This window comes from Hypanus sabinus, chromosome 6 (genome assembly GCF_030144855.1).
Source record: "Hypanus sabinus isolate sHypSab1 chromosome 6, sHypSab1.hap1, whole genome shotgun sequence".
Classification (NCBI taxonomy): domain Eukaryota; kingdom Metazoa; phylum Chordata; class Chondrichthyes; order Myliobatiformes; family Dasyatidae; genus Hypanus; species Hypanus sabinus.
This window is the reverse complement of record NC_082711.1, coordinates 56481036-56506609: the sequence shown is the minus strand read 5'-3', so window position 1 is coordinate 56506609 and position 25574 is coordinate 56481036. Positions and strand designations below refer to the sequence as shown.

The 25574-nt window shown below is 40.6% G+C and overlaps 1 protein-coding gene across 1 annotated transcript in view; it reads right to left on the bottom strand.

Annotated features, from left to right (window-relative positions):
* cubn (cubilin (intrinsic factor-cobalamin receptor)) overlaps positions 1-25574 on the bottom strand; it is a 359402-nt gene that overhangs the window by 75930 nt on the left and 257898 nt on the right. Inside the window, exons 52-53 of the mRNA XM_059971453.1 lie at positions 20481-20669; positions 7861-7987 (exon numbers count right to left, since the gene is read on the bottom strand). Of these exons, the coding sequence (XP_059827436.1) occupies positions 7861-7987; positions 20481-20669 (316 nt within the window). The remainder of the gene's footprint in view (positions 1-7860; positions 7988-20480; positions 20670-25574) is intronic.

Genomic DNA, 25574 nt, shown 5'->3' with positions numbered 1-25574 from the left:
TTTCAAGAGGGTGAACCCTTGCAAGGTTTCAGGCCCTGACTTTGAACCTGGCCGGGTACTGACTAACTGGCTGGAGTATTCAAGGACACCTTCAGTCTTTCACTGATGCAGTTGGAGGTTCACACCTGTTTTAAAAGGGTGACAATCATACCAATACCCAGGAAGAGTAGGGTGAGTTGACTGAATGACTGTCATCCAGTTGCACTTGTATATACTGTGATGAAATGCTTTGAGAGGTTGGTAATGGGCAGAATCAACTCCTGCCTAAGCAAGGACCTGGACCTGCTGCAATCTATCTGACACTACATTAGGTACACAGTGGATGCAATCTCATTGGTTGCCTATGCTTTCTTGCATCACCTGGACAATAGAGATACCTACATCAGGCTACTGTTTATTCATTACAGCTCAGGGTTCAATGCAATCATACTCTCAGTTCTAATCAACAAGCTCCAAAACCTGGGCCTCTGTACCTCCCTCTGCAACTGGATCCTTGACTTCCTCATCAGGAGACCACTGTCAGTGCGGATCAGAAATAACATCTCCTCCTCGTTGACAATCGACACTGGTAAATCTCAAGGATGCATGCCCAGCCCACAACCCTGCTCTCTCTACATTCGCTAGGCACAGCTCAAACACTATATATAAATTTGCCAGTGACACAACCATTCTTGTCAGAATCTCTAATGGTGACGAGAAGTTGTACAGGAGCGGGATGTATCATCTGGATGAGTGGCATTGCTGAAACAATCTTGCACTCAGTGTCAGTAAGACCAAGGAATTGATTGTGGACTCAGGAAGGGGAAGTCCAGGGTACACAAACCAGCCCTCCTCAGAGGATCAGTGGTGGAAAGGTTAAGCAGTTTCAGGTTTCAGGTTTCTAGGTGTCACCAGCTCTGAAGAACTGCCTTGAGCCAAACATATTGATGCAATACAAAGAAGGAATTTCATTAGGAGTTGGAGACTTTGTATATCTGGAATTACTTATCGGCCTGACCAGGTAAGGATTACAAACTTCTGTTGTTATGCACAAAAATTACCATTTTTTAACATTCTTCTTATTATATTAGGTTATTTTTAAATACTAGAATGATTTAGATTAAGTAATTTACTTTATATTGCACACTGTGGAGAGCACTCTTAACTGGATGCAGCACCATCTAGTATGTTGGGGGCACTGCACAGGGTCAGAAAAAGCTGCAGAGAGTTGTAAACTCAGTCAGCTCCATCATGGCACTAGCCTCCCCAGCATCTAGGACACCTTCAAAAAGTGATGCTTTAAAAATGTGGCAGTGATCATTGAGGACCCCCATCATCCAGGACATGCCCTCTTCTAATTTCTACCATCAAAACAGAGATATAAGAGCCTGAAGACATACATTCAATGTTCCAGGAATAGCTTGTTCAGCTCCACATCAGATTTCTGAATGGACAGTGAACCAATATACCCTACCTCACTACATTTTGTTTTGGTCTCTTTTACACTAACTATTTAATTTTTATATATATATATATCTTAATGTAATTTCTAGATTTAATATTATGTATTGCAATATAGTGCTGCATAACAACAAATTTCACTATTTATGACAAAGATATTAAACCTGATTCTGATTATAATTCTGACATCATCCAAAATGGGAAAAGCAGGATTAATTCATTTTACAGGACTAGCAATGAGAAGCAGGTGTCGCTTATCAATCTGTAAGCAATATCTCACTCTTCCTCAGTCTGTTCAATCTATTTCAGTCATTGCCAACCTTCACTGTTATGTTTTCTGAAACTCCTCTACTCTCCTTTAACTTTGTGCCTCTCTCGTAATGTGATCTTTATACTATGATTGCTTCAGACCCTACAGCACCAGCCCACATCAAAGACACTTGTGCTCTCCCTGTGGCATTGAGTTACATAATTTCCTGATGATAGGCACAGAGACGGACAATTAGCTGTTATGTGAGAGATCTAGACAAACACAATAAAGTGCTTCAGGATATAAAACTCCATAGTGTCTTACTCATGGACTTGGAAATTTCTTCCTTGCTTTTCATTTATTTTGAAACAGCATTGCTCAGCATGCTAACTGCTTTAAAATCCTCATACTAAGCCAGAAACCTTCCTTTGAAAGATTCCCAGAAGACTTTGGTTGGCTTTTATTGTATGAAGAAATGATGTGTTTCTTGTACAGTGTGCTACTGTCTTGATCTATTGAAGATCTCTCAGTCTCCAGCATTGTCCTTTGCTGTTGTAACCTTGGGTACAAGCTCTTAAATGGAAATATGTACAGTACAAGTAATGCTCTGCCAACACAACAGAATGCAGTTTTTTTTCAAAAACACGTGATACAGTGACAGGTGCTTCTGAGGAAGTTGCTTCCAAAAAGGGACCCCAACAGGTTGATGGAAAATATTACCAGCAGGATACATGTTATCCTTATGAGGAGAGTATGGAAGGTGATAGCCAAGTGTTCCTTGCAGGAATTTGCTGGAGAGGTCATTGCAAAGCATTATACTAAATGAATGTGGTTCACATACACATGCACCTTGGGAAGCCTATATTGTAGGCAGCTCCTGGTGCCAGCTATACTGGTTTCAGCAAGCTAGACAAAAAGTAGGTTGACTTCATTCCTTGAATGTGGAGCATGGTGGAGCTCTGTAATGTAACATTGATCAGCAACCTGAGATGTGTCATAGATCAGTGTCAGCAGCATGGAATGATCCTAAGGGTAGCAAGCTTAGAATGACTTACTTTGAACTTCACAAGCAAAGCAGTCCAGCCATGTGTGTGAGCCTGTATTGAAGATCATGGGAGTTACATATCTAAATGAGCATTGCTGCAGTCTCAATGAAGTCTTCTAGAGATATACAGCACAGAACCAGACCTTTCAGCTCAACTCACCAGTACTGACCAACATACCCACCTAAGCTAGTCCCATTTGCCCATGTTTGATACAAAATGTTATTTATACATGTGCCTCAATTAATTTCTCTGACAATTCATTCCATATATACACTACCACCTGTGTGAAGTTGCCCTTCAGGTCCTTTTAAATCCTTCCGCTCCTTTTAAATCCTTCCGCTCTCACCTTAAAATTGTACTCTCTAGCTTTGGTTCCCTAAAAAAGACTTGAGTTCATCATTCTTCGGAGAAGTCCAGCTGTAAGCATAGGTCCCAGGAAGCTCTGCGTGGATAAGGTTAATTGATGAGCCTTTTCCACATGGTTGTCAAGATTGTTTATGATATTCATTAGATCCCTGGTCCATGTCCACACCAGTCTGCTAAAGCATTAACTGTCCACAAGTTCCCACTGGAAATTAGATTGTTGCACAGAAAATTCTCAAATATGCAAGAAACATTCCATCTTAAGTGCAAGCAGTGTATAAAGAAAGCAGTGAAGCATACAATGGAAGTAGTTTGAACTTTGCCCCTTAAATAGCATGGCTTCAGAAGAAACACAGTTGGGAAAACTTGGTTGTTCTGTAAGTGTCAGACCATTCACCTGCCTGCTAAGAAGCAGAGAAATAACACAATTTTGCTCTCGTCTCAATTAAGCCTATTTGCAGCTGCACAGACAAAAACTGAAAATGGTGCAAATGCCATGTAAGTCAGCCAGTATTTGTGGAAAGTAGTAGCTAACATTTTAGGTTACCAGCCTTATATCAGAACTCTTCTACCTGAAACAACAGTTTCTTTCTATGTAAATGCTGCCTTTCCTGCTGAGCATTTCCTGTACTTTTGGCCTTTATTTAAAATTTTCAGCAGCTGCGGTATTTAATTTTTTAACTGCAAACAGGACTTTTCTCAGCATTATTGAGGCGGGTAATGTATTTGTCCTTATTCAAGAACATATACTTCTGTAAGCATGTTGAACCTAGTGTAAACCAATTGAAATTCCATGTCCAAAAAAAATCAATTGTACTCACCTTAACATTTCCTTTATTATTTTAATTTGGGAATTATATCATTTAACATGTCCTTATCAAATTCCTGCTGATTTTTATTTCCCAACAATAGGATAATCATAGCATATCTGTCACTGTTCCAAATGATATAAGACAATAAGACCATAAGACATAGGAGCAGAATTAGGCCATTCAGCCCAATGCGCCTGTTCTACTGTTCCATCGTGGCTGATTTATTGCCCCTCTTACAAACATTCTCCTGCCTTCTCCCCATAAATCTGATGCCCTTATAAATTAAGAACCTATCAATCTCTGCTTTAAATGTACTCAATGACTTGGCCTCCACAGCTGTCTATGGTAATGAATTCCACATATTCACCGCCCTCTGGCTAAAGAAATTACTAATGTTTGCTCTAACACTGTGTCTTTGGTTGTAGACTCTCCCACTATTGCAAACGTCCTCTCTCTATGTCCACTTCAACTTGGCTTTTCAATATTCAATAGGTTTCAATGAAATCCTCCCCATCCCCACATTCTTCTAGACACCAGTAAATACAGCCCTAGAGCCAAACACTCCCCATACTAAACCTTTCAATTCCAGGATCATTCTTGTAAACAACCTCTGGATCCTCTCCAATGCCAGCACATTCTTTCTTAGATATGAGGCCCAAGCCTGCTCCAATACTCAAAATGTGGTCTGATCAATGCCTTATAAAGCCTCAGCATTACATCCTTGCTTTTATAGTCTAGTTCTCCTGAAATGAATGCTGAAGTTGCATTTTCCTTCCTTACTACTAAACTCAACCTTCAAGTTAATCTTTAGGGAATCCTACTCAAGGATTCCCAGATCACTTAGCATCTCCAATTCCAGAATGTGCTCCCATTTAGAAAATAGCCTACACCCTTCCCTCTGCTATACTCTATCTGTCATTTCTTTAATGTTCTAATTTAAATCTGTCTGTGGACTCCCTGCATCCTCAATATTACCTACCCCTCCACCTTTGTATCATCTGCAAACTTGGCCACAAAGCCATTAATCCCATCATCCATATCATTAGCATAAAACATGAAAAGGAACGGACCCAATGCCAACTCCTATATCCCCACTCTTACTCTTCTGCCTGTGAGCCAATTATCTATCCTTGCTAGTACCTTTCCTGTAATACCAATAGCTCTTATCTTGTTTAGACCACGATATAGGAGCAGAATTAGGCCATTTGGCCCATCCAATCTGCTCCATCATTTCATCATGGCTGATCCAATTTTCCTCTCAGCCACAATCTCCTGCCTTCTCCTCGTATCCCTTTATGCCCTGACCACTCACAAATCTATCAAACTCTGTCTTAAATATACATAAAGACTTGGCTCCACAGCTGCCTGTGGCAAAGAATTCCAAAGATTCACCACTCTCCGGCTAAAGAAATTTCTCCTCATCTCTGTCCTAAAAGGATGTCCCTCAATTCTGAGAATGTGTCCTCTGGACTTAGACTCTCCCTCCATTGGAAACATCCTCTCCACATCTAGTCTATCAAGGCGTTTCACCATTCAATAGCCTTAATGAGGTCACCCCTCATTCTTCTGAATTCTAGTGAATACAGGCCCAGAGCCATCAAGCATGCTTCAAATAACAAGCCATTCAAACCTGGAATTATTTTTGTGAACCTCCCTTGAACCCTCTCCAGTTTCAGCACATCATTTCTAAGATAAGGGGCCCAAAACTGCTCACAATACTTCAAGTGAGGCCTCATGCGTGCTTTATAAAGGCTCAACATTTCAATCTTGCTTTTATATTCCAGTCTTCTTCAAATGAATGCTATCACATTTGCCTTCCTCACCATAGATTCAACTGCAACTTAACATTTAGCAAATCCTGCACAAAGATTCCCAAGATCCTTTGCACCTCCGTTTTTTGTATTTTCTTGCCATGTAGAAAATTGTCAACCCTTTCATTTCTTCTACCAAAGTGCACAACCATACCTTTCCCGACAGTGTTCCATCTACTATTTCTTTGCTCATTCTCCTAATTTGTCTAAGTCATTCTGTAGCTTCTCTACATCAAGAAAGCTACTTGCCCTTGCACATATCTTCATATCGTCAGCAAGCTTTGCAACAAAGCCATCGATTCTATCATCTAAATCATTGACATATAACGTAAAAAGAATCGGTCCCGACACAGATTCCGGTGGAACACCACTAGTCACTGGCAGCCAACCAAGAAAGGTTCCCTTTATTTCTACTCTTTGCCTCCTGTCAGTCAGGCACTGCTTTATCCATGCTAGAACCGGTCCTGTATGGGCTCATAGCTTGCTAAGCAGCCTCATGTGTGGCACCTTCTCAAAGGCCTTCTGAAAACCAAAATAAACAACATGAACCGATCCTCATTTTTCTATCCTGTTTGTTATCTCTTCAAAGAATTCCAACAGATTAGTCAGGCAAAATTTTCCCTTGAGGAAAGCTTGCTGGCTACAGCCCATTTTATTGTGTGCCTCCAAGTACCCTGAGACCTCAACCTTAATCATCGATCCAATATCTTCCCCATCACTGAGGTCAGACTATCTGGTCTATAATTTCCTTTCTTGTGCCTCTCTCCCTTCTTGAAGATTGGAATGACATTTGCAATTTTCTAGTCTTCCGGAACCATTCCAGAATCTGGTGATTCTTGAAAGATCATTTCTAATGCCTTCACAATCTCTTCAATCACCTTTGTTAGAACCCTGGCATGTGCACTATCTGGTCTAAGTGACTTATCTACCTTCACACCTTTCTGTTTACCAATAGTATTCTCTCTAGTAATGGTAACTTCACACTTCATGAACCCAGACACCACCATACTCCTAGTGTCTTCTGCAGTGAAGACTGATACAAAATACTTATTCAGTTAATCTGCCATTTCCTTGTCCCCCAGTACTACCTCTCCAGCATCATTTTCGGTGGTCAAATATCCACTCTCACTTCTCTTTTACACTTTATGTTTCTGAAGAAAGTTATGCTATCCTCTTTAATATTGTTGGCTAGCTTATTTTCATATTCCATCTTTACTTAATGATTTTTAGGTGCCTTCTATTAGTTTGTAAAAGTTTCCCAGCACTCTAACTTCCTACTAATTTTTTTCTCTGTTGTATGCCCTCTCTTTGGTTTTTATATTGATTTTGACTTGTTAGCCACAGTTCTGTCATCTTGCCTTTAGAATACTACCTCCTCTTTGGGATGTATATATCCTGTGCCTTCCGAATTGTTTACAGAAATTCCAGCCATTGTTGCTCTGTCAGCATCCTTGCCAGTGTTTTATTCTAATCAATTCTGTCCAACTCCTTTCTCATGCCTCTGTAATTCCCTTTACTCCATTGTTATACTGATACACCTGATCTTAGCTTGTGGTTTTCAAATTTCAGGGTGAATTCAATCATTATGATCATTTCCCCTAAGAGTTCTTTTAGCTAATCAATTCTGCTTCATTGCACAACACCTAATCCAGAATAGCTGATCCCCTAGTGGATTCAACCATGAGCTGCTCTAAAAAGCCCTCTTGTAGGCAGTCTAGAAACTCCCCCTCCTGTAATCCAGCATCAACTTGATTTTCCGAATCTACCTGTATATTGAAGTCCCTCAAGACTATTGTAACATTTCACTTTTGGCATGCGTTTTCTAACTCCCTTTGTAATTTGTAGACCACGTCCTTACTACTATTTGGATGACTGTATACAATTCCCATCAGGATCTTTTTACCATTGCAGTTACTTAGCTCTATCCACAGTCCAGAATTGTGTTCTATTATGAAACCCATAATGGTTTATATACCAATGACATTCATAAACTTGATTGATGACCATGTAGAATCAAGAGGTCAATTAGTGGCCAAGAGAAGCTCCTTCTAGCAAAAATTAATGCCTTTGGAAAGGAGTGGAGACAATTGGTGAGAGTAATTTTAAAACAGTAGAGAGAGCAATACTTCTTCACTTACATAATTTTTACAATCCTGTTCACTCCAACAGTGATGTGGTATGTACAGTTCATACTGCCGTATTGACTGAGTGAGTAAATCGGGCTGGTGAGAGTCCCAGTTGATCCGTGGAATCTGCCTCCACAGGCTTGAAAGAAACAATCACAAAATAATGAGTGAACTTTCTTTCAATAGATGCCTAACCTTTTAAAAACAGTATAAAATTTAAAATAATTACTGCACTACTTGCGAAAGAAATCCTCATCAATACCAGTAACACTTCAGCATGGAACTGGTGACAGGTAAGATTAAGCTACAGAGCATGAAATGCACACAGCTGCTCCTAATACTATATGCAGTCTTGTGCTGTTATTATGGCACATAAACAACACTTTCAATTTTACTAGTTAATTTACTTTAAGTTTTAATTTTGTTTACATTTGGAAACGTTTATTTTCAGTTTGATGAAATTATTGTGTGGATTGTCTGTCTTTCTAAGGCTGGGGGAATGTAGAAAGGGTACAGTTGTTGCCAGAAAACTGATGGAATAGGCCTTCTGTCTGCCTGATATCCAGCAGCTGTTCTTTTAAAAAACTTTTAACAGAAATTTGATACACAACAATCCCCAAATCTTAATGGCATAGGGTCATAAAGTCATACAATACAGAAAGAGGCTCTTTGGTCCATACCAACAATCAACTTTCCATCTACACTAATCCCATTCACCAAAACTTAGTAAATTTCTATGTAACTGAAGAGTTCATTTAGCTATTTCTTAAATATTGTGCGAGTACCTGCCTTTATCACCTCCCTAGGCAGTACGTTCAGATTTGACCACCACAAGATGAAAAAAATTCACCCTCAGATTGTCCCTACGCTCCCTAATTTTAGATACCGTTGCTGTGGAGAGAAGTTTACTGTTATCTAATGCCTCGTCACTCGTATACTTCTATCATGTACCCCCTCAACTTTCTCCAGTCTAAGAAAAGTCAGCCCAGCCAGTCTCTTCTCATAATGGAAATATTCCGTCTTAGGTAACAATCTCCTCTGCACACTCTCTAGTGCAATCAAATCCTTCCAAAGCCAGGTGACTGGAACTGCACATAGTTCTTCAATTGTGACTTAACCAAGATTTTATAATGTTATACCATAATACTGTGTATTACTGTGAATGCCTGCAAAAAACAAATCTTAGGGTTGATAATAAATTTACTTTGAACTTCAGCTTCAAATAATGAAATCTACAGCATGCCTATGTCACCACACTATCTCCCTTCCTTCAGGGATCATTGGATCTGTACACTGAGGTCTCTCTGTTCTTCAAAGCTCCCTAGATCCCTACTATTCATTATGCAATTTTTTGATTTTCCCAAAGCACAGTATATAACCTCAGACTTACTAAATTCCTCTTCCCATTGTGTCCATTTCACCATGTGAAGAATGCTATTTTATAGTTCAGAACTATTCACCTCACCATTAATAGACAATAGACAATAGGTGCAGAAGTAGACCATTCGGCCCCTCGAGTCTGCACCGCCATTCTGAGATCATGGCTGATCATTCACTATCAATACCCAGTCCCTGCCTTGTCCCCATATCCCTTGATTCCCCTATCCATCAGATATCTATCTAGCTCCTTCTTGAAAGCATCCAGAGAATTGGCCTCCACCGTCTTCCGAGGCAGTGCATTCCACACCTGCACAACTCTCTGGGAGAAGAAGCTCTTCTTCAACTCTGTTTTAAATAACTGACCTCTTATTCTCAATCCATGCCCTCTGGTACTGGACTCTCCCAACATCTGGAACATATTTCCTGCCTCAATCCTATCAAATCCTTTAATTATCTTAAACGTTTCAATCAGATCCCCTCTCAATCTCCTCAATTCCAGCGTGTACAAGCCCAATCTCTCCAATCTCTCTGCGTAAGACAGCCCTGCCATCCCAGGAATCAACCTAGTGAATCTACGATGCACTTCCTCAACTGCCAGAATGTCCTTCCTTAAACCTGGAGATCAGAACTGTACACAATATTCCAGGTGTGGTCTCACCAGGGCCCTGTACAAATGCAAAAGTACATCCTTGCTCTTGTATTCAATTCCCCTTGTAACAAAGGCCAACATTCCATTTGCCCTCTTCACTGCCTGTTGCACTTGCTCATTCACCTTCATTGACTGGTGAACTAGGACTCCTAGGTCTCTTTGCATTTCTCCCTTACCTAACTCTACACCGTTCAGACAATACTCTGCCCTCTTGTTCCTGCTTCCAAAGTGGATAACTTCACATTTATTCACATTGAATGACATCTGCCAAGTATCTGCCCAATCACCCAGCCTATCCAAGTCTCCCTGTATTCTCCTAACGTCCTCTTCGCATGTCACACTGCCACCCAGTTTAGTATCGTCAGCAAACTTGCTGATATAGTTTTCAATGCCCTCATCTAAATCATTGACATAAATCGTAAAGAGCTGTGGTCCCAATACAGAGCCCTGTGGTACCCCACTAGTCACCTCCAGCCAGTCCGAGAAACACCCATTCACTGCTACCCTTTGCTTTCTATCTGCCAACCAGTTTTCTATCCATGTTGAAACCCTGCCCCCAATGCCATGAGCTCTGATTTTACTCACCAATCTCCTATGTGGCACCTTATCGAATGCCTTCTGAAAATCTAGGTATACAACATCCACTGGCTTACCCTCGTCTAACATCCTTGTTACACCCTCAAAAAACTCCAACAGATTAGTCAAGCATGATTTGCCCTTGGTAAATCCATGCTGGCTCGGCCTAATCCTATTTCTGCCATCAAGATGTGCCACTATTTCGTCCTTAGTAATGGACTCAAGCATCTTCCCCACGACTGACGTTAGGCTAACAGGGCGATAGTTCTCGGTTTTCTCCTTCCCTCCCTTCTTGAAAAGTGGGATAACATTAGCCACTCTCCAACCTTCAGGAACTGATCCTGAATCTAAGGAACATTGGAAAATGATTACCAATGCATCCGCAATTTCCTGAGCCACCTCTTTTAGAACCCTCAGATGCAGACCATCTGGACCCGGGGATTTATTAGCCTTCAGTCCTACCAGTCTACTCATCACAGTTTCTTTCCTAACGGTACAAGCAATTTTCATTCAGCTGTGAACTTACCAGTCACTTACATTTACAGCCAAATCATTAATATATATAGCAGACAGTAAGGATATGAGCACAGACCTCTGTGCTACATTTCTGGTCACAGGCTTCCAGTTCCAAAACCAACTCTCCACCATCACACACTGCTACCTCCAGGGCAATCTGGGTTCAGCTTCCAAACATGCCTTGCATCCCATAATCACTAAAGTTTGTATCAGTTTCCTATGTGAGACCTTGTCAAAGGACCTGTGAAATTTAATAATCACAATCTAATATGCATTTTCTTAGAAATGAAATGGCTTTCACGGCTCAGGTAAGCTTCATGCATCGCTTATAACCGGAAAGCTAGTGATTGTGGTAGTGTGCCTTTGTAGGGCTTGAAAAGTTTGACAAAAAATGACCAAGTGGAATGATTTCTTTTGCCTGCGGCAAATGTGAAAGGGTGTTTGAAACAGGTCCAACCCACAGGTGGTGATGTTAAATGTTATTTTAAAAATCCAGACAAATGCAGCCAGCATTTCTGGGAACAATAAACTTCCTCAAGGATGCAATAAAATAGAACCCACTGATTATGATAGAATTCACATTCTGCACACTGCTGTTGAATGTTGCTGAAAGCTTCATCTGAATTAAGCAACAGATAGCAGTCACATTTTCAAATTGTAAAATGAATTTTACAAAACATTAACCCTAATTTTATTAATATTAATGATGCAATCTACCAGCATACTACTTAGGTTCACAATTAATTAAAAAGCCTTTGCTCATACAGCCTTAACTTGGAAATAAATAGTTCTTAACCCATGTTGTAACATGCATTGATCCCACAACTGAGTGTTCTGTCAAATTATTGGTTACAATATACCAGTAAAGGATGGGGATAATGGTTAATGGGAAATAATGAATAACCTAAAGGTCAGTTGTATCACTGGCTTTTGTTTCTTCCTTACATTAGATTTTAGCTAACTATCCCATGAAATATTTACTTAGGCTGATTTTTTTTTCTTATAAAAGAATGTAATTGTGTTATTAGTAGGTATGCTCTTTGCAAGTAAGCCAATAAATGCATAACAATCACAATATATTTCTAAAGTTAAGGCTGATCTTCACCATTTAGTCAGTTATAATTTTATAATTAATTAGCTATTTATACTAAATGGATTTCCTTCATAACCAGAAAGTTCACAGATCATTGCCTTAGTGTCATCATATCTCATGCATCCTGCATCTTTGGGGGCCCATTTTGTGGTCTTGTAATGACAGGTAGTTCTGCTATAAAATTTAGCGGCCAGTCTCCTATATTGTGAATAAACTTTACACCTCCAATTAAATGAACCAAAAACAACAGCAGAAAATGTACTAATGATGGATAACAGTGAAAATGACATACCAGAATAAGAAGAATCCATAAACCACTTAATTTTTCCATGGCCCCATCATTTTTTTCATGGTTTATTGATTTTTCAGCGTATATTTCAATAAGATTAGCAACAATATTATCAGGAAGCCTAAAATCTCAATTAGAAGGAGAAACATTTGTACATTTTCTTATCCAAATATCATACATTGTCAAGGACCTGCACCTGGTTCCTACCCATTCCTTGTCGTGATCTTGTGCGCATCATGACTTCATAGATCTGTACAATGTATTTGTCGGACTTACTGATAGAAATTGGAAAAAATGATCTCGACTAACATTCTTATTTTGTCAAATTAATGCAGGGAGTGTTTGACATAGAAAATTGAGAACCATAATGAAACTAAATGGTTCCCGCTGGTGCATATATCTTATTTGCACTAACTCCCGTACACTGATTTGCAGTCATACCCTTTTGTAACCAAGCAGCGCTGACGAAGATCACAGCAAGTATGCCTCAGATGCTGTGATCTATGGCCCAGATTATTACTATGGTGATGGCCCATTTGTGGCTACTGCCTACTGAACCATTTCTGATTAAAGTTTGAAAGCAAATTCTTCCATCTGAAAAATTAACTGTTTCTCTTACCAAAGAGGCTCCCTTAACCACTGAATATCTCCGGCATTTACTTTTATCACTGCACCATTTAACTCGTCCCCATTCAACCCTTCCCCATTCTGATTCCTCTTCTGTATTCCCTTTTGCATCACTTCCGCCCTCTCCCCCTTTTTAACTTTTGCTCACTTCAGTACAGCTGCTCTGGAGGGAACTCCCAGTGTTGATTAACTTTCCATTGTGCATCAAAAGGTTAAGCTTGCAACTATGCTATATGAACATACAAGTCAGCTTCAAATGCTTTGAAATAGGAGAAAACTATAACAGCTGTTATTTAATGTGACCATGTTTTGAATGAGCAGGCCTTTTTAAAAATTTATTTTGGTGACAAATAATATGGTGATAGGACAAAATTCAACTTGGACACACCTGTCCTTTAATATAACAAAGTTGTGTGAGAACCGATGCATTTGCAAGTGTGATTCCAATGGGTGTCAAAATATATTCCCGTTTAAGACTACTGCAGCTGAAATCCATAGTCACAGCCGTGAGTATTTCAATAAGCAGCATTGTTTTAAGATGTTTAAAAAATCTATCAATACTCAAAATCAGTGGACCTCAAACAGCAGACTCGGGTTGCATGTGTAGTGACAGAAGTGGAAAAGGTGAGTATTTTCAAGATCCTGGGTGTCGTCATATCTGAAGATCTGTCCTAGGCCCAACATATTGATGCAATTACAAAGAAGGCACGACAGCAGCTATATTTCATTATGAGTTTGAGGAGAATTGGTATGTCATCAAATACACTCGCAAATCTCTACAAGTGCAGCATGGAGAGCATTGAAGCTGGTTAGAGTGGCCTCTGCATAGGATTGAATATAGCTGCAGAAAGTTGTAAACTCAGTCAATTCCATCATGAGCACTAGCTTCCCCAACATCAAAGATACCTTCAAAATGTGTCTGAAAAAGGCAGCATTCATCATTAAGGACCCCTTTCATTCAGGACATGTCCTCTTCTGATTGTTAACTTCAAGGAGGTGGTACAGGAGCCTGAAGACACACACTCAATTTTTCAGGAACAGCTTCTTCCCTCTGCTACCAGATTTCTGAATGAAAAATGAACCCGTAAACACTGCCTCACTAGCTTTTACCTTTCTTTTGGGCTACTTATTCAAGATATTTTTAAAATATACTACTGTTGAGTTAATAGATTTTGTTATGTATTGCAATGTACTGCTGCCGCCAAAAAACAACAAATTCATGACAAATGCCAGTGATATTAAACCAGATTGTTCAGTCTGTATTTTGAACACTGGATTTGTGGATTCACAATTATCAATCTCGTGCACTAACTGATATTAACCTCAGGTATGAAGAGAAAGTCCTTTCTTGAGGTGAATGGACAGGCAAATTTGTAGGTGAATCCTCTCCTGTTCTTCAAGTTAGTTACCTTAGAATCTTGTTTATTTATCTGACCAGTGACCAATCAGGAGTTCAGAAGCTTAAGAGGAGAGAATTTCACTCAGGTCCGCTGACCGAGTGTAAAAGGCAGCAAAAGACAGCAGTTTGTTTGGACTCTGAGCAGTGGTCAATTGGCGTTTAGGATTGATTAGCAAAAGCAGATTAGAAGGAGGCAGGGACAAGTGCAGCGGCTGTCGTTGGAGCGGACAGAGGTAGAGTGGTGATTCTGAGGCTTTAGCTCTTCAAGGTTTCAGCAAGTAGAGGCTTCAGTCAGAGAAAGCATCTAGGTAGTTTTTTTTCCCCTCCCTTCTTTACATTTGCTCAGTTAGGACAGTAGAGATGCCAGGCAGGATCGAGGATAGTAGAATGCTCCTCTTGCAGGATGTGGAAAAGCAGGGAGACCTCCAGCGTACTTGACTGCAACTGCGAGAAGTGCATCCAGCTGCAGCTTCTAACAATCCATGTTAAGGAGTTGGAGCTGGAACTGGATGAACTCCAGATCATTTCGGATGCTGAAGGGTGATAGGTAGGACATATAGAGAGGTAGTTACTTCCAAGGTGCAGGACATAGGAAAGTGGGTGTCAGTCAGGAAGGGGAAAGAAGTTAAGAAGACAGTGCAGAGTACCTCTATGGCCATCCCCCTCAACAACAGGTATATCACTTTGGATACTGTTGGTGGGGAGGATAACCTAACTGAGGAAGGTCACAGCAGTGCGAGTCTCTGGTATTGATTCTGTGACTCAGAAGGGAAAGGGAGAGAAGAGGTGCAGACTGGGGATTCATTAGTTAGGAAAACAGAAAGGAGGTTCTATGGGTGAGAACAAAATTCCTGGATGGGATGTTGCTTCCCAGGTGCTAGGCTCCAGCATACCTTGGATTGAGTCTTCAGATTCTTAAAGTGGGAAGGTGAACGTCAGGAAGTCGTGGTTTATGTAGGTACCAATGACATGGGTAGGTTCTGCATAGGGAGTTCAGGGAATTAGGTGCTAAGTTAAAGGGTAGGATCTCCAGGGTTGTGATCTCAGGATTGGTTCCTGTGCCACATGCTAATGAGGCCAGAATTAGGAAGATTATACAGTTTAATATGTGGCTAAGGAGTTGGTGTTGGGAGGACAAAAGATTTTTGGATCATTGGGCTCTATTTCAGGGAAGATGGGACCTGTACAAAAGGGATGGCTTGCACCTGAACTGGAGGGAGACTAATATTCTGGTGGGAAGGTTGATGCTGTGTGTGGGATTTAAACTAGAACACCCAGAACAGCTAGTGGAGAGGTTCTGGAGACAGATGTTAAAAGGACCTCCGACAAAGTCAGAAATCAAAAGGTTGAGCATGCTGCGACTAATGTCCTGAGCTACCTATGTTTCAATGCCAGACGTATCACCGGAAAGGCGGGTCAACTCAGCGCATTGATTAGCACCTCAATATTATGGGGTTCTGTGATTTTAGACATGACAGAGTGGGAAGGATTAAAGGAAGAGGGCTGGCGTTACTAGTCAGGGAAAATGAATGGCAGTTCTCAATCAGAACTCATCTAGTGAGGCATTATGGGTAGAACTGAGAAGTAAGAAAGGTATGACCACATTAATGGGGCTATATTATAGGTCAACAGCAGTCCTAGGGATTTAGAGGAATAAATTTGTAAAGAAATCTCAGACTGTTGCAAGAAACATAAGGTTATTATGGCAGACATCCCACCTCTCCCGAAAGTTCCAGGAGTCTCCCGCATATTGACACCGGCTTCCTGAGGCCCGCAATTTATATATAATAGCCTGGAAATCAATTTTTTTTGAGAGAGAGAGAGATGGCAGAGTGTTCCAAAAAATGTACTTCACCCCAGACTACAATAAAGTGTACTCCTGCCTAATAGGGATCAAGAATAATGGCAGTGTTCCTCACTGCACTGTTTGTAACAGTGACTTTTCGATTGCCCATAGAGGGTTAAAGTGTAAAAGACATGTTGAGGTGAGTTTAACAGAGGTCATTTGTTCATTAGCATAGCTAACGTTATTTAAACTAGCTGGCTGGCTGCTAAGGAACTACTCTATTGCAGACATCCCACCTCTCCCTGGAAGTTCAGGGGTCTCCCGCAAATTGATGGTGCGACCTCCCTGAAATGAATTTTTGCAGAGTGGGATGTCTGTTGTTAGGTAATTTCAACCTTCCACATATTGGCTGGGAATCCCATACTATAAAAGCACTTGATACTGTAGAAGGCCTTTGACAAGGTGCCACACATGAGGCTGCTTAACAAGCTATGAAGCCATGGTATGACAGGAAAGTTTCTAGCATGGATAAAGACAGATGGGCAGTAGGCAAGAAGTGAAAATAAAGGGAGCCTTTTCTGGTTGGCTGCCAATGACTAGTGGTGTTCCATAGCAGTCTATGTTGGGACCAATTTTTTTAAGTTATATGTCAAGATTTGAATAATGTAATTGATAGATTTTTTTTTCCAAAGTTTGCAGACAAAATGAAGATAGGTGGAGGGGAAGGTAGTTTTCAGGAAGTAGAAAGCTACAGAAGACAGACAGATTAGGAGAATGTGTAAAGAAATGGCAGATGGAATACAGTGTCGGGAAGTGTATGGTCATGTACTTTTGCAGAAAAAATGAAAGGGTTGACTATTTTCTAAATGGAGAGGAAATACAAACACATCGGAGGCACAAGGGGATTTGGGAGTCCTTGTGCAGGATTCCCTGATGTTAATTTGCAGGTTGAGTCTGTGGTGAGGAAGAGAAATGCAATTTTAGCATTCATTTCAAGAAGACTAGAATATAAAAGCAAGGATGTAATGTTGAGACTTTATAAAGCACTGGTGAGGCCCCACTTGGAGTATTGTGAGCAGGTTTGGGTCCCTTATCTTAGAAAAGATGTGCTGAAACTGAAGAGGGTTCAAAGGAGGTTCACCATTACATGGCTTGTCATTTGAAGAGTGCTTGATGGGCCTATATTCACTGGAATTCAGAGGAATAAGGGATGACTTCATTGAAATCTGTTGAATGGTTAAAGGACTGGAGAGGATGTTTCCTATGGTGGGAAAGTCTGACCTGACGGGACAGCCTTGGAATAGAGGGGCATCCTTTTAGAATGGAGATAAGAAGGAATTTCTTTCACCAGAGGGTGGGGAATCTGTGGAATTCTTTGCCACAGGCAGCTGTAGAGGCCACGTCTTTATTTATATCTAAGACAGAAGTTGTTGGATTCTTGATTGGTCAGGTTACATAGTGATATGGGGAGAAGGCAGGAGATTGGGGCTGAGAGGAAAATTGGATCAGGCATGAGGAAATGGCACAGCAGACATGGTGAGCCAAATGGCCTAATTCTGCACCTAAATCTTATGGTTTTATGATCTTATAAATATAACAGATATTGTCAAATGTGTTCAGGAAAGTTTCCTTCATCAGTACATAAAAGCCTCAATGAGAGAGCATGTGTCACTGGATCTTCTATTAGGTAATGACAGAGGTTTGTGTAGGGGATCACTTTGCATCTGGTGACCACAATGTTATTAGCTTAATATACAAAAAGGTAGGTCGGGTCCGAGGACTAGATTCTGAATTGGAGAAAGGCCAATTTTGGTGGTATCAGGAATGATTTGGCAAGTGTGGATTGGGACAGGCTATTTTCAGGTAAGTGGGAGGGCTTCAATAATGAAAATTTGAGAGACCAAATCATGTATGTGCCTGTCAGAATAAAATGTAAAGGTAACAAGTGTAGGGAACTTTGCTTTTCAGGAGATATTAAGGACCTAGTTAAGAGAAAAAAGGAGGCACATAGCAGGTGTCGGCAAGTTAAACAAATGAGGTGCTTATGGAGTCCAGGAAATACAAAGAAAACTTAAGTAAGAAATCAGGAGGGCTAAAAGAAGGCAAGAAGTTGCTTTAGCAGACAGGTGAAGGAGAATCCTAAGGCATTCTACAGATATGTTAACAGCAAAAGGATTGTAAGAGACAAATTTGGTCCTCTGGAAGACCAAAATGTAATTCATGTGTGAAACCAAACAGATGGGAGAGATCTTAAATGATTTTTTTTTACATCTGTGTTTATTCAGGAGATGGACACAGACCCTATAGAAATGAGGCAAAGCAGCATCAACTTCATAGCCCTTGTACAGTTTACAGAGGAGGGGGTGTTTGCAAACCAGGATGGATAAATACACGGGGCCTGACAAGGTGTTCCCTCAGACCCTACAGGAAGTAAGTGCAGAAATTGTCAGGGCTCTAGCAGAGATATTTAAAACATTCTTAGTGTCAGCCGAGGCACCAGAGGATTGGAGGATAGCCCATGTTGTTCCACTGCTTAAAAAAGGCTCCAAACATCAGACATCAGTTGTGGGAAAGCTATTGGAAGATATTCGAAGGGACCAGATATATAAATATGTATTTGGATAGAAATCGACTGATTAAGGACAATCAACATGGCTTTGTGGGTGGTAGATCATGCCTAACCAATCTTATAGAATGTTTCAAGGAAGTTACCAGGAAAGTGGAAGGCGGCAATGCAGTGGATCTTGCATACATAGATTTTAAAGAAAGCATTTGACAAGGTCCCACATGGGAGGTTGGTCAGAAGGTTCAGCCTCTTAGCATTCAGGATTATGTAGTAAATTGGATTAAATATTGGCTTTGTGGGAGAAGCCAGAGACTGGTAGTAGATGATTGACTCTCTGACTGGATGCCTGTGACAAGAGGCATGCCACAGGGATCGATGCTGGGTCTGTTGCTGTTTGTTACCTACTGTATATCAATGATCTGGATAATAATGTGGTTAACGGGATTAGGAAATTTGTGGATGACACCAAGATTGGGTATAATGGACAGCGAGGAAGGCTATCATGGCTTGCAGGGGGATCTGGATCAGCTGGAAAAATGGTAAATGGAATTTAATGCAGACAAGTGCAATATTTTGCACTTCAGTGGGACCAACTAGGATAGGTCTTACACAGTGAAAGCTAGGGCATTGAGGAGTGTAGTAGAACAAAGAGATCTGGGAGTACAGATAAATAATTTGTTGAAAGTGGCGTCACATGTCAATGGTATTGCAAAGAAAGTTTTTAGTATATTTGCCTTTATAAATGAAAATATTGAGTAATAGAGATGGGATGAAATGTTGAAGTTGTATAAGACATTGGTGAGGCCTAATTTGGAGTATTGTGTGCAGTTTTGGTCACCTACCTACAGGAGAAATGCAAAGAAGGTTGAAAGAGTACAGAGAAAATTTACAAGGATGTTGCTTGATTTGGAGTTATAAGGAAAGATTGAGTAGGTTAGGACTGTATTCCTTAGAATGTAGAAGATTTGAGAAGAGATTTTATAGAGTTATACAAAATTTTGAGGGGTATAGATAGGATAAATGCAAGCAGTTTTTTTTTCCCACTGAAGTTGGATGGAGCTACAACCAGAGGTCATGGGTTAAGGGCAAAAAGTGTAAGTTTAAGGAGAACATAGGAGGCAACTTCTTCACACAGAGGGTCATGAGAGTGTGGAATGAGCTCCCAGCACAAGCATGCTCAATTTCAACACTTAAGAGAAGTTTGGATGGATACCTGTGCGGTAGGGGTATAGAGGTCAATGTGAGTAAGCAGTTTAAATGCTTTTGATATGGGCTGAAGGGCCTCTGTGCTGTTCTTCTCTATGACTCTAATTACTTAGAACTAAACTCAACTTCACTTGTCTCAACACTGAACTGTTTCCACAACCTATGAACTCACTTACAAAGACTCTTCATTTCATGTTCTTGATATTTATTGCTTACTTATTTATTATTATTATTATTCCTTTTTGTATTTGCACAGTTTGTTGTCTTTTGCACATTGATTAACTATCCCGTTGGCGCAGTCTTTCATTTTGGATATTGGATTTACTGACTATATCCACAAGAAAATGCATCTCAGGGTTGTATGTGGTGATATATATGTACTTAAATATGTAAGCATGGTTCCTTGCTCTTGGTTGCAGATGCAAAGTAGCATTTGTAGATTAAAGAGCACTTTAAAAAAAACACTATAGGGAATTCATTTCCTAAAAAGAATAAAGCAAGAATTTTGTACAATTGTATTGGTAATTCCACAATAGATTACTCACAGACTAAATGATAGTTTGCCACAAATCCAGTATGTGCCTTTATACTGTCTGTACTGAAGACCAATAGCATTGGGCCGTAGATACTGATTGGACCAGGGATGACAGAACCACAAAGAGTAGCAACATGATATCCTTTTACTGTAGTCCCATTGTATATCTTCAATTTATCATAGGAACATTGCGAATCCTCTATAAAAGAGAAGAAAATGTGGCATTAACAGCATGGCCCATGATCATTTAATAAAGAGAATAGGACCAACTTAATTATTCAACAAGAAAATGACATTCCTGGATTGGGGGAATATCCTCCTACCACAAACAAAAGAAAATCTGCTGATGCTGGAAATCCAAGCAACACATACGAAGTCCTAATGAACGGTCTTGGCTTGAAAAGTCGACTGTACTCTTTTCTACAGATGGTGCCTGGTCTGCTGAGTTCCTCCAGCATTTTGTGTGTGTTCCTCAAATATCCCCCTACTGTGCCTTAACTCAATAAGTTTAATTTGACTTGCTGTAAACTTTTTTCTGGGATATATATGTAAAGCATTATATAACAGCACAGGTAACATTTTAAACTTTGATGAATAAATGATTTGTGAGCTCGACATAAACTGGAAAAAGTACTCTGTTTCTGGCTTCCTACTCAGTGCCTTAATATCCTTGCACAGTTGATGCCACACAAATTGCTAAGGAAAATCACTGAGTGTCCTTTGATGATACATCTGCATCTCATGACCTCTATCATCTTGAAAGACAATGTTAACCAAGGCACAGAACACACCAAATCAAACATTACCTTTGGCTTCAGCATAAAACACTTTTCCATCAACATGGTTTGGTAGAAACACTGGAACTCAGGAATGGACAGAATTATGTAATATCTTTACTGACTAGTGATTTAAGAAGTCTCAGTTCCATCTTCTCCAGGGGATTTAAACCCAGACAATTAAAGTTAACTCTCTCTTCAGATCTACATTGTAAAAACAATTTAAGAAAGCATGACACATGAGCCTTCTCCCTGCCTTGTGGAGATGGATCCTGGGTTTCCTCTCAGATCGCCGGCAGGTGGTAAGAGTGGGCTCCCTCACCTCTTCCCCTCAACACAGGTGCCACTCAGGGCTGTGTCCTAAGCCCCCTCCTTTACTCTCTGCATACCCATGACTGTTATCACCCACAGCTCCAATCTGCTAATTAAATTTGCTGAGGATACTACACTGATTGGCCTAATCTGAAATAATAATGAGGCAGCCTACGAGCATTAAGTCATCACCCTGACACAGTGGTGTCAAGAAAACAACCTCTCCCTCAATGTCACAAAAACAAAGGAGATGGTTGTGGACTACAGTAGGACTGGAGACAGGCCAACACCTATTGACATCAATGGATCTGAGGGTATGAGAGAGTGAACAGCGTTAAGTTCCTTGGCAAAAACATCACCGAGGATCTCATGTGGTCTGTACATACTGGCTGTGTGGTTAAAAAGGCACAACTGCGTCTCTTTCACCTCAGATGGTTAAAAAAAGTTTGGTATGGGCCCCCAGACCCTAAGAACTTTCTACAGGGGCACAATTGAGAGCATCCTGACTGGCTGCATCACTGCCTGGTATGGGAACTGTACTTCCCTCAATCACAGGACTCTGTAGAGTGTGGTGCGGACAGCCCAGTGCATCTGTAAGATGTACACTTCCCACTATTCAAGACATTTACAAAGACGGGTGTGTAAAAAGGGCCTGAAGGATCATTGAAGACACTAAGCACCCCAACTGCTCTGGCTGCTACCATCTGGGAAACAGTACTGCAGCATAAAAGCCAGGACCAACAGGCTCCAGAGACAGCTTCTTCCACCAGAACATCAGACTGATACAAATGTATTTCTATGTTATATTGACTGCCCTGTTGTACATACTATTTATTATGTTACTGTAAATTGCACATTACTCATTTAGAAGGAGACGTAACGTAATGATTTTTACTCCTCACGTATATGAAAGCTGTAAGTAATAATGTCAATTCAATTCAATACATTTGAATACTATACTTTCTCAATACTTCAAAGTCATTTCTAAGACCATGATAAACTGCTCTCACACCTCCCTCCCACACACACGCAATCACAGATCACATCTTCTGTTCACCAAAATTACTAGTAACTTGGAGAAAACTGTTGTAAAACTATCAAGCTAGATTGCACTCACCTTACTTGGTTATCTTTCACTAGCTATTCAGCTGATCTTTGACTTTTAAGGTTGTATATCTGCTTCTTGCAATTTGTTTCTTTATCTTTTCCATTGGGTCACCATCTCTGAACCAGTCCTCCAAGGCATAAAGCCAGATGGAAAATCCATCCAGACTCTCTCACTGAACACCATAGCGAGTTCAGAAAAGGAGTGGACTGTCAGATACTGTGATTTGCACAGGAGCCAATGCCTGATACCTGGCAGTTTGCCGAATGAAATTGTTCTTTAATCTCTAATTTTATTCATATACTCATCAAAACACAAGCAGCATATTATTCATCTTCTGTCAATGAAATGGCCTTTGACAAAACCAGAAGTCAATACAAATGGATGTGAAAAAACAGTCCCAGTCTCCAGCAGTAAAGATTAGCAAATCATAACATTGACATTTCTTGTCCTCTATGTTGTTCTTGCTTATCTGTAACAAGCAATTTCCTGGCCAAGCAATTGGCCTGCTGATAAATGGCAAAATTAGAAATAGACTGCACTGAGAGCAGATTATAATAGTGTGCAATGGAAGGTTAATTTGAAATATGATAATATGTCTTTCTGTTCAGATGAGATGCTAAAAGTGCTTAAATATTTTTGGGCAGAAGATGCGGCATAAAGAAGTCTTTCCCTTCCTCAAGGCCTAGCGGTTGGATCCCTTGAGACTAGCTTCAAGTTTTCCAGACTGCTTGGGCATCTCCTTGATCTCCTGAATTAGATATTCCCTCTCTCTTGTTCCCGGGTGGTCCGCACTTGACAGCGTTGGGTTTCACACAGTCCCGTTGACTGGAACCAGCTTGTCCATCCTTGAGGGCAGGTCTCTCAATGCTCTCAGGCTATCTCACACTGAAGGCTGCCCCCTTATTGGTCATTGGTCACAGAAGAGGCTGGTTGCTAGAATACCATGCTGCAAACATATCCTCTTACAATGGCTGGACCAAGTAATGATTCTCCACTCCCCTCCCTCCAGTCTACCAATTATTTATGCTAGGACATCCTTCAGTTCATCTCACAGTCCATGGAGGTATAGCATGGCCAAGGCTTCCCTGTTCCTAGCACTCACCTGGGCCAAGGTCTGAAATTCGATTGCGTAGTTGGCCGCTGACTGTCCCCCATCAAATGTTCATCAGCCGGTCCAAGGCTCAGCTTGCTCTGGTGGGTTGATGAAACACCTTACTCACGGGGGCCATGAATTCTTCCAAATCTAAGCAAATCTCGGACCTAAATCCCCAATGCACGATGGCCCAAGCCGGGGCTCTTCCCATCAGAAGAGAGGTAATGAAGGCCACCTTTCCTTGCTCCGATGGGAACTTGTATAGCTGGAGTTCAAATACAAATGAGCATTGGATGAGAAAGCCGCGGTTAAGAACGCGGGTCCCCATCAAATCTCTCCGGGGTTGGAAGACATACTGGCTCCGCAGAGCAACTTTGGCTTCCTCCCTGCAGTAGTTGGCACATCGGGACCTGGAAGTCGCATATCTTCAGGCTGCCTTGAAATTTTCTCACTGTGGCTGGCCACAGCTGACAAAAGGCTCCAAAACCCAGCTGGGTCCACTCTGGCTCATTTGTACTGAAATGAGAGCCCTTGACAAGAATGGCTTGGACCTAAATGCTGGAGTATCTGAAGCAAGGATCAAGACATGGTATTGAACTGGATCGAGAATTGAACACAAAACAAACACTAGACAAAATCACAAGTAAGGCTTATAATTGAACACCTACCCTTATTTCAGGTGCTCTTTAAATACTCAATTCTTGCCCAGAACATGACTACCAATTAGCGGGACTGTCCTGAACCTTTAAAGGGGCCATGCCAGCTAATGATGCTCTGCACAGTTTAAGTGTCTCATAACAGTTTGCCCATTCTCTTACTCTGTCCAGGTCCTTCTGCAGCCTCCCTGCTTCCTCAACACCTCAAGCCCCTCCACCTATCTTCGTATAATTTGCAAAGTTAGCCACAAAGCCATCAATTCCATTATTGAAACCATTAACCTAGAACATGAAAAGTAGCAGACCCAACACCAATCCTTGCAGAACAACACTCGTCAACAGCAGCTAACCAGGAAATCCACCCCTTTATTCCCAAAATCATTTTAAATGTCCGTTCATCATTTGCCTCAAAATGACCTTAAAATGATTTACAATAAACATTTTAAATACAGCTGTTTCTAAAATAACATTCTTTTACATTTCTCTTTTTCCAGTACTGACGAAGGATTTCAACCTGAAATATTAACTCTTTTGATTTTTACAGATGCAGTATATTCTTGTGACCTTTATTTGTGTCTTTTCTGCTGCCTCTCTTTCCTTTTTACTATATTCAGGGTAGAAATATGCACAGTTTCTTATATGCACTCATAGAAAAAAAAACAGAAAACAAAGTGAATGATAGTACAGTCCTTTGATCTTGCTCCACAGTTCAATATAATCATGACTGATTCTCAATCTAGCTATCATATATCTTACCTTTATCTTGAGACTGTTACTGTAACAGGATGACCATCCCAATCTACCCACTAGCCAATGAAAATGTTGTGTTTGCATTCAGTGAGCTGAAGACTGGTAGAATTTTGTATATTTCAGTGAGATCCCCTCTTGTTCTTTCAAAGTCTACTTGACCCCATTTCTCCTCACACCAGAAGAGCAGCGTTCCAGTAATCAGTTAGCTGAAATGTCATTGCACTTCCAGTATGGTAGCTTTTAAATAAGGAGATTAAAATTGCACACAATAGTCCAATCCGAGGCCTATTATAATAGTAGTAAGATATTGTTCCTCCTGTAGAGTTATTGAACAGCACAGCACAGAAACAGGCCCTTCACCCCATCTAGTCCATGTTGAACTATTAACCTGCCTAGTTCCACCAATCTG